At 44.1% G+C, this 13,313-nt stretch overlaps 1 protein-coding gene across 2 annotated transcripts in view; it reads left to right on the top strand.

Annotated features, from left to right (window-relative positions):
* POP1 (POP1 homolog, ribonuclease P/MRP subunit) overlaps positions 1-12,698 on the top strand; it is a 35,116-nt gene extending 22,418 nt beyond the window's left edge. Inside the window, exons 11-15 of one of the 2 annotated variants that reach the window (NM_001193215.1) lie at positions 2,602-2,717; positions 4,743-4,934; positions 6,174-6,328; positions 10,582-10,923; positions 11,887-12,698. In NM_001193215.1, coding sequence (NP_001180144.1) covers positions 2,602-2,717; positions 4,743-4,934; positions 6,174-6,328; positions 10,582-10,923; positions 11,887-12,538 — 1,457 coding nt within the window. In that variant the 3' untranslated portion in view covers positions 12,539-12,698. The remainder of the gene's footprint in view (positions 1-2,601; positions 2,718-4,742; positions 4,935-6,173; positions 6,329-10,581; positions 10,924-11,886) is intronic. The other variant, XM_005215620.5, reaches the window with a different exon arrangement.
* Positions 12,699-13,313: the final 615 nt, after the last annotated feature.

Below are 13,313 nucleotides of genomic sequence, written 5' to 3'. Positions count from 1 at the left end.
CTCCAGAACCACAGTTCAAAAGCATCAGTTCTTTGGCGTTCACCCTTCTTTATGGTCCAACTCTTACATCCATACGTGACTACTGGAAAAACCATAGCTTTGACTATACAAACCTTTGTCAGCAAAGTGATGTCTCTGTTTTTGAACATGCTGTCTAGGTTTGTCATAGCTTTTTTCCAAGGAGCAAGCATGTTTTAACTTCATGGCTGTAGTCACCGTCTACAGTGATTTTGGAGCCCAAGAAAATAAAATCTGTCACTGTTTTCACTTTTTCCCCTTCTATTTGCCATGAAGTGATGGGACTGGATGCCATGATCTTTAGTTTATTGAATGTTGAGTTTCAAGCCAGCTTTTTCACTCTCTTCTTTCACCCTCATCAAGAGGCTCTTTAGTTCCTCTTCACTTTCTGCCATTAGAGTGGTATGATCCTAATATAAATCAGTTCAGAGAAAATTAAAGTTTATCTTGAAAAAACATTACAAAATGATAACCAAGATAAGTCTAGTTACCATCTGTCATCATAAAGATTTATTTCAATATCATTGGCTATATCCTCAGTCCTGTACATTGCATCCCCACGACTTACTTATTTTTTAACTGGAAGTTCATGTCTTTTAATCTCTCAACTATTTCATTCATCCCTCCACAGATCTCCCCTCTGGCAACCACCAGTTTGTTCTCTGTATCTATGACTCTGTTTCTGTCTTAATTTTTTAGATTCCCCATACTAGTGATATCATCTGGTATTTGATTTTCTCTGTCTGGCTTATTTCACTTAGCATAATATCCTCCAAGTCCATTCATGTTGTTGGAAATGGCAAAATTTCATTCTTTTTTTGTGGCTGAGTAGAATTCCATTGTATATATACCACATATGCTTTAACTGTTCATCTGTTGATGGACCCTTAGGTTGCTTCCATACTTTAGCTATTGTAAATAATGATGCAGTGAGGATAGGGATGCACATATCTTTTCAATTTAGTGTTTTTATTTTCTTTGAAAATGTCCCCCAAAACAGAATTGCTGGATTGTGTAGTAGTTTGATTTTTGGTTTTTTTGAGGAAGCTCCCTTCTGCTTTACATATTGGCTGCACCAGTTGACATTCCGACCAACAGTGTATGAGGATTCCCTTCCCTCCACATCCTTGCCAGGTCGGTGTCCCCAGGAGGACTCCCAGTTGCCTCCTGCGTTTCTGGGAAGCTTTAAAATCAGCAAGTAAAGGCTCTTTTCAGACTACGTCCTCGGTTCTGGTTCTTGGAGCATGTAGATTTTGTGTGCACCCTTTCAGAGTGGGGTCTGTGTTTCCTGAAGTCCTCCAGCTGTCCTGTAGTCAAGCCCACTGGCCTTCAAAGCCAGTTGTTCTATGAGCTCGTCCTCTCCATACAGCTCCCCCGGGCTAGGGAACCTGATGTGGAGCTTGGGCCCTTTGCTCTTTTGGGAACACTCTGCAATTGTGATTCTCCTCCTGTTTTCTGTGGGTCACCTACCCCATCCGCCTACCCTGGGGAGTGTGTGGCTTGACTATACCAGGTTTCTACCTTTCCTCTCCAGTTCCTTATTTTCTTTAGCCGTAGGAAGTCTTTTCTGCTGGTCTTCAAGATGTTCTCGTACGTAGTTGCTCTGTAAACAGTTGTGATTGTGCTGTGCCCACGTGAGGAAGTGAGTTCAGGGCCTTCTGAACCGTCTTGACCACCAATCTCACAGTCTCACTGCATCACAACTGCAGAGTCACTTCCAACTTTTTTTTTTTTCTTTCAGCCATCAGACTCATGTGGGTATGTTCTATTGAGTGATCTTTTGTGTTGGCATTTTAGGACCTTAGCCTAAACTCATGAATTGTCTGATTTTTTTTTTCTTTTTTTTCTTCTAATTCTTCAGTACAACAAAATAAAATCTGAAAGACGTTTTTCCCCCTGGTGTTTAAATAATTTCCTATAGGATATCTCTTCTGTTAATATGCATGTTTATAACTGAAACGATCCCCCGCCCCGCCTTCCCCGCTGGAGTACTTTTTGGCCGGTGTGGCTCGTTTAAAGGGATGAAACAACATAGTTCACAGAAAATATATTCATTTGAAAAGAATGAGAGCAATACATTTTACAGAAGGGGAATTCACTCAGTTCAATAAAAATAGGGTCATTAGAGACTTGAAATAAAAGGACAGAAAAAAAGGATGGTATCTCTTAGCTCAGGACTTTTGGGTCAGGGATGATATAAAGAGCCCTGAAGCCTGTAGTTAAAGTATAACTTGTGCAATCAGAGCATATGATCAAGAAGTGGTTCTTTGCCTCTGCAGTGATGCCTAGAATAATCTTCCCTGTGGAATCAGGCAGTTATTTCGAGGCAATTTAATGTAATATTTGCATCTTATACACTAAAAATAAATGTCAAGTTAAGTTTAGGAGTCTGTACTGTTTCACAGGTTATGAAACCAACTGTAAGAATTACAGTTTCTATTCAAGTAAATAAATTCCTCTAGAGAAGTAAATGCCTGTAGAATATTTTCCTCTAATAGAAGGTCCCCTAGCATCGTTTAGAATTTGACCCTTACTGACCTAAATTAAAGAATGTGGTTTAAGGCTGTTTCTTTTCCCTCTTAGATAATGAGAAAGTTAGACAGCTGCTTCTGGAGGGTGTGCCGGTGGAGTGTTCACATAGCTTTCTCTGGAACCAAGATATCTGTAAGAGTGTCACAGAGAATAAAATCTCGGATCAGGTAACTAATGGTAAAGTCATGAAAACAGGTTGCAATTCATCACTCTAGAGACCATGAAAGTTATTTCATACTTTATAGACGCCTATAGACTTCCTTTTATTTTTAGACTTTTGATCCCTGTACTTAATGATATAAACAATGATTCTCTTTTCTGTTTTAGAGAAGAATAATCTCTAGAAAAGATTAATACAAAGACTTTTTCTTAAAAATGATAATCTTATGGTTTAAATATGTTTTTCATTCATTATTTTTTTCCCCTTATATGTTTTCTGTCTGTAATCTCACAATGATTGAGCTCCTGCCAGCACCAGGTATTGTATTCAGTGATGGGGCAAATGCCTAGGATACAGTTGAAGAAGTACAGAGTATGAAGGAAGCCCAAAGAATGGGTACTGAGCCCGGACTAGGGAAATTGGGGGAAGCTTCCCAGATGGAGGAGCTGATGTTTGAGCTAACTCTTAGGTGGATGGTCGGAGTTAACCAGACTTCTTGGGGCCAGGGGCCAGGAGCCAAGGCTACGATGGAGAATGGATTGTCTGAGTTGAGAGGAAGGGCTAGGGCCCAGGCCAAAACCAGGATGACCTGTTCAGGAATCTCCAAGCAGATCAGCATCTTGGAGTTAAGGGTGAGGCAGGAGATGGAACTGAAGAGATTAAGACGGGGATCAGGGGTAAAAGATCTTGAGGCATCCTTGGATTTAGACTGAAGACTAGGGGCCATTGAAGGTTTTAAACTCGGCCATGACATGATTAGATTTCACTCTGGCAGTGTTGTGGAGACTAGGGATGGGGAAAAGGCGGCCCGAGGAGCTGGAGAGAGGATGCGTGGTTGGATGGCCTTGAAAGAGGTCCTTAAAATAGTCCAAATGGCACGGTGGGGGCCTGAAGTGTGGCAGTGCGGCTGGAGTGGAGGGGCTGGGGTTTGGAACATACACCTGGGAAGTAAAACTGACAAGACTCTGAGATGGGACGTGAGAAAGGAGAAGCCTGTGGGTTAGCTTCCAGCAGTCTCGCTTGGATTTAAGAGCTCAGCTGAAAGAGAGCCAGAGCCAGGTCTGACTTGTCGCTCCTATCTTGCCAAGTGCTAGCAAAGTGCCTGGTGTAGCACAAGTGCTCAGGAAATATTTGAATGAACGAGTAAATGAATGAACAGTAAATATTTGAAAGGATGAATGAATGAGTGAATGAGATGTGAGAACTGTGTGTCCTTCAGGAAGAGAGTGAAACAGTGGGGAAGATGAGTTCAATCTCAGGTAAACCGGGTTTGAGAGGCCTTGGGCTGTCCCAGGAGCAGATGTCCAGGAGACAGGTATCTGTCTCAGGAGGAAACACTGGGGCTATAGACATAGATACTTTGGGATGACTAAGGGTTAAAAAAAGGAGACCCAAGATTTGGTCATGCATGAAGGGTGTTCATGAGTTAAACTCTGTAGCTGGTGGAGGTGGTCTCTGCTGTAGTCTTCTCAGTCGAGTGGCAGGCTTCTCCTACCTGCTCATCTCCTTTGACAGCTGGCAAGAAAAATCTGAAAGGGTGTTGTTACCCACTCCCTCCAGTCCACCTGACAGATAATTTGTAGCACCTTCTGTTTTAAGACCTGATGAGAAATTTTCTCAAAGAGCTGGAGTATTATCCAACTTGCTTCCCTTGAGAAGTTGTTAATTATTCATACCTCCTTTACTCCATGACCACCAATCTTAACCAAAGTAAATGTAAGAGTGTTAAAATATAAGATTAATCCTGATATAAGAAAGAGCAGAATGAATGTATATTGTTTTAGAACATTGAATCATCTAGTATATTCTAGACCAAATTTAAGACAATGTGGCATTTTCTACCAAAGCACTTCTATGGAGGTGCTACTCCTGGGAGGAGTACTCTGTACTTAAAAATGGCTCACGTTTATTTACTGAGAATGTTTTCTTCCTAAAAGAGTGTTTAACTTTCTAAAGCTGCTTATAGAGAGACCCAGTAGGATCTCCCAGAAGACTAGAGTTGTTTGTCTTGAATTATTTTCTTCCACTCAAGGATTTAAACCGGAAGAGGAGTGAATTGCTGGTGCCCGGGTCACAACTTTTTTTAGGTCCCCATGAATCCAAGGTTCCTATACTTTTGATTCAACAACCAGGAAAAGTGACGGGTCATGAGCAACGAGGCTGGGGAAGCGGCTGGGATATCCTGCTCCCAAAGGGCTGGGGCATGGCGTTCTGGATTCCATTTGTAAGTAACAGTTACAACATTCAAGGTACGCTCTTAGGGAGTGCCAAGTGCTGAAAATGTTCCTGACTTAATGCAGGGCCTAGAAATTGAGTGCTAGTTTTCTGCCCTTTGAGCTATCATCTTGGATACGAGATAATTTCATAAAGTCCCTGGAGCCAGGTTCCTTAATAAGAGTTGTGCGGACATTTGATGAACTTTTGAGGTTTTAAAAGTGGCCTGATTTTTGAATAGTAGTGGCAACAAACGAGGTTTTTTGGGGTTTTTTTTACTTGAAATTTGTTGTAGTTTAAAAACAAAGTATTTTATTTTTATAGATGTGTATAATACAGTTGTTTTTTGTGTGGATCCATTTATTAACTGCAGCTAAAAATTTTCTTAAAAATCTAACGTGTGTTTGAGTTTTCCTGGTTAGTTTAAATAATTACTTTGAGAACATAAAGGACATGTAGGACTGTTGGATTCATGCAGGCAATTAATTTCAGTCCTTACGCATAGTACAGAAGATATTTAATCATTTAGGAGTGGGGTTATTTTTAAAGATAACTTTAAACTTACGAGCTGTTTCAAGTATACAGAAAGTGACACTTGGATACCATCCAGCTTAAGAAAGAAGACATAAAAGGGTCATTAGAAGCACTCTATCCCTCTCCAATCCCATTTCCTTCTCTCCTTCCAAAGGAATCACTGGCCCTATTGGTGTTTGTTGCTATCATGCACGTTTTTATAGTTTTATTAATTGTGTGTGTATGTATCCCAAACTAAAGTAGCTAAATTTGTAACGTGGAAACTTACATTACCATATGTAAAATAGATAGCCAACGGGAATTTGCTGTATGGCTAAGAAACTCAAACAGGGGCTCTGTATCAACCTAGAGGGGTGGGATGGGGACAGAGATGGGAGGGAGGTTCAAAAGGGAGGGGATATATGTATACCTATAGCTGATTCAGGTTGAGGTTTGACAGAAAGCAACAAAATTCTATAAAGCAATTATCCTTTAATAAAATAAATTAAAAAAATAGCTAAACTTGACATGTTTTTACTTGCTCTGTTCACTCAACATTGAGATTTTTTTTTTTCCGTAATGATTGATGAAGCTCTAAGTCATTCATTTTCACTATTGTATGGTAACTCATTGTAGAGTAAGTCCTCAGTGTATTTATTCTTTCTCTTTGTGATGGGTATTTAGGTTTCCCACTTTCCCCATACAAATGACAGAATCTTTCTGGGATTTCTTCTAGATCTATCGAGGTGCAAGAGTTGGAGGGTTAAAAGAAACCTTAGTGCATTCTCAGTATAAAAGGTCGCCTAATGTCCCAGATGATTTCCCAGACTGCCCTGCTGGGGTTCTCTTTGCTGAAGAGCAAGCGAAACATCTTCTTGAGAAGTACAAGAGGTAAGAGACTGGCTTCTCTAGTGTTCTGTCTTAAAGGGAAGGCACACTGACCAGCAATGTTTTTCCTGGCTTCAGGGCCTCCTGACTGTATAATGTGGAGTTCCTAGACTTGTCAACATTCCTGAGACATAATTTAAGAAGACATTACTTAGTTAGGAGATGGCCCTATCGCTGGATTTTATAGTTCATGCAGGTTACAAACCCTTCTCTTGGTTATTTGATTCAGTGACGATGGTGAACTCCTGAACTGTGGACCTGAGTTCCAGGCGCTTGTTAACAGATTCCCACTACTGACCCCTACCCCTAAAAATGGACATTGTATTTTTTTTTTGTAATGGTTATAAATGGAGTATATATTTATGAAATTTTAAACAAAGTATGGAAACATATAAAAATACTTTATAAACTAGTATATTCCTTTTATCAGTGTATTCTTTTTGTCCAGAGAGATATGCACTGTTTTTACATTTTGCTATCTGTCCATCTAGGCTGTTTTCTTTTCTTTTTCCATTGGAAGAGTGGCCGATGAGAGGCTCTATTTCCTTTATACTCAGGAAAGGAAGCCTTGGGCACGTGTATTTCCTGCTGAAATACAGTAGGCTCCTGGAAGCACAGAAACCCTCTAGTTTGTTGTGGCATCTGCTGTGTCTGGCCAGTGCACAGTGGGCCCGAATACTTGTATTTGTTGACTGATGAATGGGTGAATAATTGAATGTTGTGTTTCCTTGATTCTGAGCTCCACGGTCGTGCTCTCCTGTGCATGGCTGAAGCCACAGAGATGGGCCCTGTCTGACTTTCCAGGTTTGAATGATGAACAGATGAGCTGTGGTTTGAATGATGGACGAATAAGTGGGCGAGTGAGTGGCGAGAGGTTCCTGGATTCTGGCTCACAGGCCATTTGAGGGCAGCCGTCCTATGCCTCCCATGCAGGGTCTTCTCTGTGCTTGTTAAATAGTCGTGGGCAGAAATGCTTATGTCTCATCCTTCAGATTTTTCTATATGTAAATTTTTTAAAAATTTAATTACTTTTTAAATTACTTGTTTATTTGGCTGCATTAGGTCTTAGTTGCGGCAGGCAGGATCTCTGATCTTAGTGGCAGCGTGCAGGAACTTGAGCTGCAGCATGTGAGATCTAGATCCCTGACCAGGGATTGAACCCGGGCCCCCTGCATTGGGAGCGTGGAGTCTTAGCCACTGGACCACCAGGGAAGTTGGAATCTTTTTTTTTAAGCATTATATGACATATACTATTTTGAAATCTGCTTTTTTCATTTAACTGTATATTATGGAAAATTTTCCCACATCAATAAATACGACTCTACACACCCTCTGTGGCGGCTTTTGCACCATGCTGCAGAGCTGAGCAGTTCCCATGGAGACCACAAGGCCCAGAAAGCCAGAAATAGCTATCATCTGGCCCCTTACAGAATAAGTTTGCCAACACTTGGTGTAAACGAGGGCCTGGCTGTGTTCCAGCTCACTCTGTGGACTTCCTATCATTTTCATGTGCCGTAAGATATTAATCTCCTGTGTTTTTCTCCGCCATTTAAGAGTGTAAATCCATCCCTAGCTCATGGGTCATACCTGGCGCCTGGCAGTGGGCCAGGTTTGGCTGGTGCAGCGTGGCTATTCTGTGATTTATCAGTGGCCCTTTATGTTCTTTCTGCTTTTTTGCTCTATGCTTCCATGAACAGCTTTCCCTATGCGTCTCTACATATTTGTCCCATTTATTCATTTAACACGTGCTAATTTAGAACCTGCCATGTGTCGAAAACCTTTTTAGGCCCTGAGGCTACAGCAGCGGTCAGGGCAGGCAAAGTCAGTTCTGCCCTTGTGGAGCTTACTCTTTTTGGAAGTGCATGTTTCCAGGCTGGTGGGGGGATCCAGGAGAGGTGAGGGAGGCTAACTTGCGAGAGCAAAGCCCTCAAGCAGGGAAGAGGGGGTGGCATCGGGGCACCAGGGGAAGGGGTGGTGTTCTGTAGAATCAGGCTCAGCGCTCTCATTTTAATAGGCTGGAAGGCTGACTCTGAAATGCTACAGATTTAGGTAGGCTAGACTCTGCGGAGAGATTGGGTAGTAATCTTCTAACCGTGCCTGTCTTCTCAGTGAAAAATAGGCAAGGCTGTCATCTAGGAATAAGGGGGAGAGAGGCTGTCAGAGATTTAAGGAGCGAGGAATTGATGTAAACGGTGTTCTTGGAGAGTGGAAGATGGAGTGACCGGGAGAAACCTAGGGGATTTGTAAGAAATGTAAGAGCCCACTTGAGTTGTGTGTTGATAGTGAGGCCCCTCAGGACGGTTGCGTGCTCTTCCCCAGCCATGTTCTGCCAGTCTGGTCCTGGGCTGGGGAAGGGGGAGGGTTGCATGTAACCAGGATGGGCTTTGCCAGGGGGAAGGAGTTGAGGGTATGTGTAAAGGGAGTGACTCTGTGAACTATGGAGAAGGGCAGGGCAACCCACTCCGGTGCTCTTGCCTGGAGAATCCCTTGGACAAAGGAGCCTGGTGGGCTGCAGTCCATGGGATTGCAAAGAGTCAGGCAGGCACTGAACTGTGGGATCTAGGCTTGTCAGCAGAGAGATGTGAGGATGGTGGTGGGCAGTGATGAAGTGGGAGTCCAAACATGCGGTTAGCCCTACGTGTGAACCTCCAAGTTGCCAACTTTCAAAGACGTGAACGTGCGTTCCATTAGCATCAGGTATGAGTGAAATTGCAGCTCGCCTCTGTCTCCCCTTTTGTGTTTTCACCGTTTTTTATCTCTTTTTTGTAAATTGTCCATCTCTCTTTTTAAAGGTGTTTGGGTGAGGCCGGTACCCTGGGAGAGTTCTTCACCAGGTGCCCCTCTCAGAGGCCAGAGCGCGTTTGGTTCCATCTCCAGGATACAGGCTCACACTGAAGCCCCGGTGCAGGGTCATGTGCATTTGGGGTCTTAGGGTGCAGCACATAGTAAGAAGCCAAGTCAGAGGATGGTCTGGGCCTGTCCCCGAGGAGACCGTCAGTCTGAAGACACAGGCTCTCACAGAGTCCCCCTGCCCAGAAGGGCCCGTAACCAGGCCGGTCCCTACCACTTGGGGTCGTTACGTACCAGAGCAGGCCCTGGTTCCCACTCGTCTGTGGCTTTCTGAAGGTTTGCCCTCACTTACCTGTTGCTGGAAAGGTCAGCTGGTGTCACTCATATGGAGGGCAGTTTGGAGATAATCATCAAAATTGCAAGTGCTAATAATACTCGCTGCCTTAGCACTTCCACTCCCGGAACTTGATCCTGTGAACATACTTGTCCTTGTGCAACGTGTTCAAGGTCGTTCATGGCAGCAGCGTTTGTGGAAACAAAAGCTTGAAAATAATCAAAATGCCCTGCAGAAGATAATGCCCTGTCTGTCTAGATAACGGAGGCCATGAGCCTCGTGCAGAAGAGTGAGGGTGTCTAGATGTGCTGATATAAGGTGATCTCCTAGATATTTTGTTAAATGAATAAGATTAAGCAAAGAGCACAGGATCTTTTTGCCACTATTTGTGCAAGATGGGTAAAAACAGAAAGAAATATGTACATTATCGGCTTGTATGTTCAAAGAACGTCTGTAGAAGGATATGTGAGAAACCGATGATGACAGTGACTCTGCGGAGGATAGTGGAGTCACCAGAGGTCAAGGGTGAGAGAAACTTCACCATCCTCCATCTTGCACCTTGGCAACTTCAAACCCTGTTGAGAGTGCAGGGGCGTCACTGCACAGCTGCAGGAGCATACCTTACCTACAGTCCTTCAGGAGGGGTGCCCATGGGGTGACTTTGTGGGTGCATTATCTGTTACAGCAAAAACCGAACAATAAGAAAAAAAGCTCAGCCAGGAGAATTGGTTATTATCATTTTTAAAAAAATCATATTTCTTTGAAAACTTTTCTGTATGTTTATTTGTTTATTTGGGGGTTTTATTGATTAATTCATTTATTTTTGGGTGCACTGGGCTTTCTCCAGTTGTGGTGAGTGGGGGCTACTGCTTGCTGTGGTGTGCAGGCTTCTCATCCTGGTGGCTTCTCTTGTTTTGGAGCATGGGCTCTCGGTGTGCTCTTCAGTAATCTTCCAGGACCAGGGACCAAACCTGTGTGCCCTGCATCAGTAGGTGGCTTCTTAACCACTGGACCACCAGGGAAGTCCCTGCAGGTTTGTTTTTTAAATAGAGATGGAGTTCAGTGCCCATGGTTCTTTTGATTGTCCATCCTAAATCGTTCAAAACTGGTTTTCCTCTTTTATTCCCATTAGACGTCCTCCTGCAAAACGGCCCAACTACGTTAAGCTTGGCACCCTGGCACCTTTTTACTGTCCCTGGGAGCAGTTAACTCGAGACTGGGAGTCAAGAGTCCAGGCTCCAGAGGAATCGTCTGCAGCTTCCTCTCCAAGTGGTGGGGAGAGTGGCTCGAGCAGAGATGGGGTACCTCGTGTTGCCGAGCCTGGGAGGACTGCTCAGCTGTCTGACGACCAGGGCACACCCCTGTGTGACTCCAGTGGGCCCGAGGGAGTCATGGACACAGATTGTCCAGCCACGATGGGGACCGAGGAGGCGACCAGCCAGAGTGCCGCCAGCAGCCCCCTTTGCGTTCTGAGGTAAGTGCTCAAGACTTCTGGATGCCTTTTTTGGATTGTCTGTTTTTTGATACTGACCCTGGCCACAGGATGCAGAAGTTGTCATGGTGCCTTTACACAAAGGCCAAGTAAATTTACAGACCTTCTAGCAGGGAAAGTCAGCGGATCCTTAAGGGCCCGGGGAAGAGCCTGAAGTCATACACACTTGATTTGGGGCATGATGTAGCTGAAATGATTTAAAATACCGCTTCAATAGACCTAAACCAAGGCCACTTATGACCTATTTCTTTTAGTCTTTGCTCACAAAGCAGTATCCTCGCGGTTATAGTCTTAAGGAATGAAGAACCCCTGTAAGCTTTCTTTAAATCGCTGAATTAGATTTCTTCTCATTGGTTTTGAGTAACCTGCGTTTGTGGCCGATGAGGTGATTCATTCATTCTCATTGTGATACTGTTGTGTCACCGAGGGGAATGTGTGGAATGTGTGCTCGTGGTATTGCTGTAGGCTATTAGATTCTGCTTATCATTTACCCTTTGTTCTGGGCTCTGATTTTAAAAGTGTGCCACCCCTTTGCTTTATACTTATTTTTCTGTATAATACCTTGTAATTTTGTATCTTTCCTTCTGACTTTTCATACAAATGTCCCTCCCTTAGGCTTTCTTTTTCCATCAAAATTATCAGTTACTTTTTAACCCTCCCACTGTGAATACAGCCTAGATTCTACCCCATCATCTTATTTTTAATGTCTTCAGCTTTAAACCTTTAGTCCTCAGTCTTGAAATAGTAGACACCTGAAACGGATCGTTACAAAAATGTAAAAATGTGTAGTTTTAATTTTTTTTAAATTGAAGCTTTGATCCTTTCCCACATTGAGTATTAAACAACAACAAAAAAGCAAATGAACTCGAGCAAACCAGTCTCCTGATTGCTTATTTTCTCCATGAACAAAGTATCTTCACAAGGCTTGTCTCCCCCTTCACGCAGGAGTAGAAGATTACTGAGGCAGCTGTCAGCCTGGTGCGGACCCAGGCCTGGGGGCCGTCAGGCGACCCAGCGAGCCGGCAGAGGCCAGCAAGGACTAACCGGAGAGGCCTGCCCGGCTATGCTGGACGCCTTCCCCAGGGCCCTGGTGTGGGTCAGGCTGGCCCTGCTGGGGAAGGGCAGCCCTGGCCCGCACACCCTGATCTGCGTCCCAGCCGAGGAGGATCTCCTGCAGCTCTCCCGTGATTGGCTGTACCATGGGCCCCAGGAGCCCAAGCACAGCGACCCATTCAAGAGCCAGATCCGGGAACAGAAGGAGAAGAAGAAGCTAGAGAAGAGGCTGAACCAAGGGCGTGCCGCGTCTGAGGGCCTGGCAGAGGGCGGCCCTGTGGCCGGGCCCCAGCCCCTGACCCTGGGTTTGTGGTCAGGCCCCCTCCCCGTTGTGACTTCTCACTGCTCCAGAGTTCTCCTTGGCTTTGTCACACAGGGAGATTTTTCCATGGCCGTTGGCTGTGGGGAAGCCCTGGGGTTTGTTAGCCTGACGGGCTTGCTGGACATGCTGTCCAAGCAGCCAGGGCTGGACAGGGGCCTTGTGTTGCTGAGGCCGCCTGCCTCCTTGCAGTATCGGTTTGCAAGAATCACAATTGAGGTGTGAACGTGGGTTCACATCACGGCACAGAAAAGAACTGTGTTTGCCAAGTCTCACAACCAACCAGAGAGTTGTTCCCCTTCCCCTGCCCCACCTTCTGTTTCAGGACATCATTCGAAATTCCTTGGAAATGAGAATAAAGAAACTTACATATTTATGCAAATAGATGAAATGTTTACATCATTCCAGTAATCTCGTTGATTTCCATCTTTCCCTGTCCTCACTGTGATATTTTAAAATTATTTGGCATATAGAGCCAAAAGCTTTTGTATTTTGCTTTCTTGGCCTGGTGTAATTCTGGCTGAAAATAATTAGAAACTCTGGTTGTCTTCTTGCATCCTTTTTTTTTTTAATCAGGAACTATGACACCACCCTTATGGCAGAAAGTGAAGAGGAACTAAAAAGGCTCTTGATCAAGGTGAAAGAGGAGAGTGAAAAAGTTGGCTTAAAGCTCAACATTCAGAAAACTAAGATCATGGCATCTGGTCCCATCACTTCATGGGAAATAGATGGGGAAACAGTGGAAACAGTGTCAGACTTCATTTTTAGGGGCTCCAAAATCACTGCAGATGGTGATTGCAACCATGAAATTAAAGGAAGCTTACTCCTTGTAAGGAAAGTTATGACCAACCTAGATAGCATATTGGAGAAGGAAATGGCAACCCACTCCAGTGTTCTTGCCTGGAGAATCCCAGGGACAGGGGAGCCTGGTGGGCTGTCGTCTCTGGGGTCGCACAGAGTCGGACATGACTGAAGCGACTTAGCAGCAGCAGATAGCATA

Source organism: Bos taurus, chromosome 14, assembly GCF_002263795.3.
Source record: "Bos taurus isolate L1 Dominette 01449 registration number 42190680 breed Hereford chromosome 14, ARS-UCD2.0, whole genome shotgun sequence".
Classification (NCBI taxonomy): Eukaryota; Metazoa; Chordata; class Mammalia; order Artiodactyla; family Bovidae; genus Bos; species Bos taurus.
The sequence above is the reverse complement of the archived record's forward strand: the minus strand, read 5'-3'. Positions and strand labels throughout refer to the sequence as shown.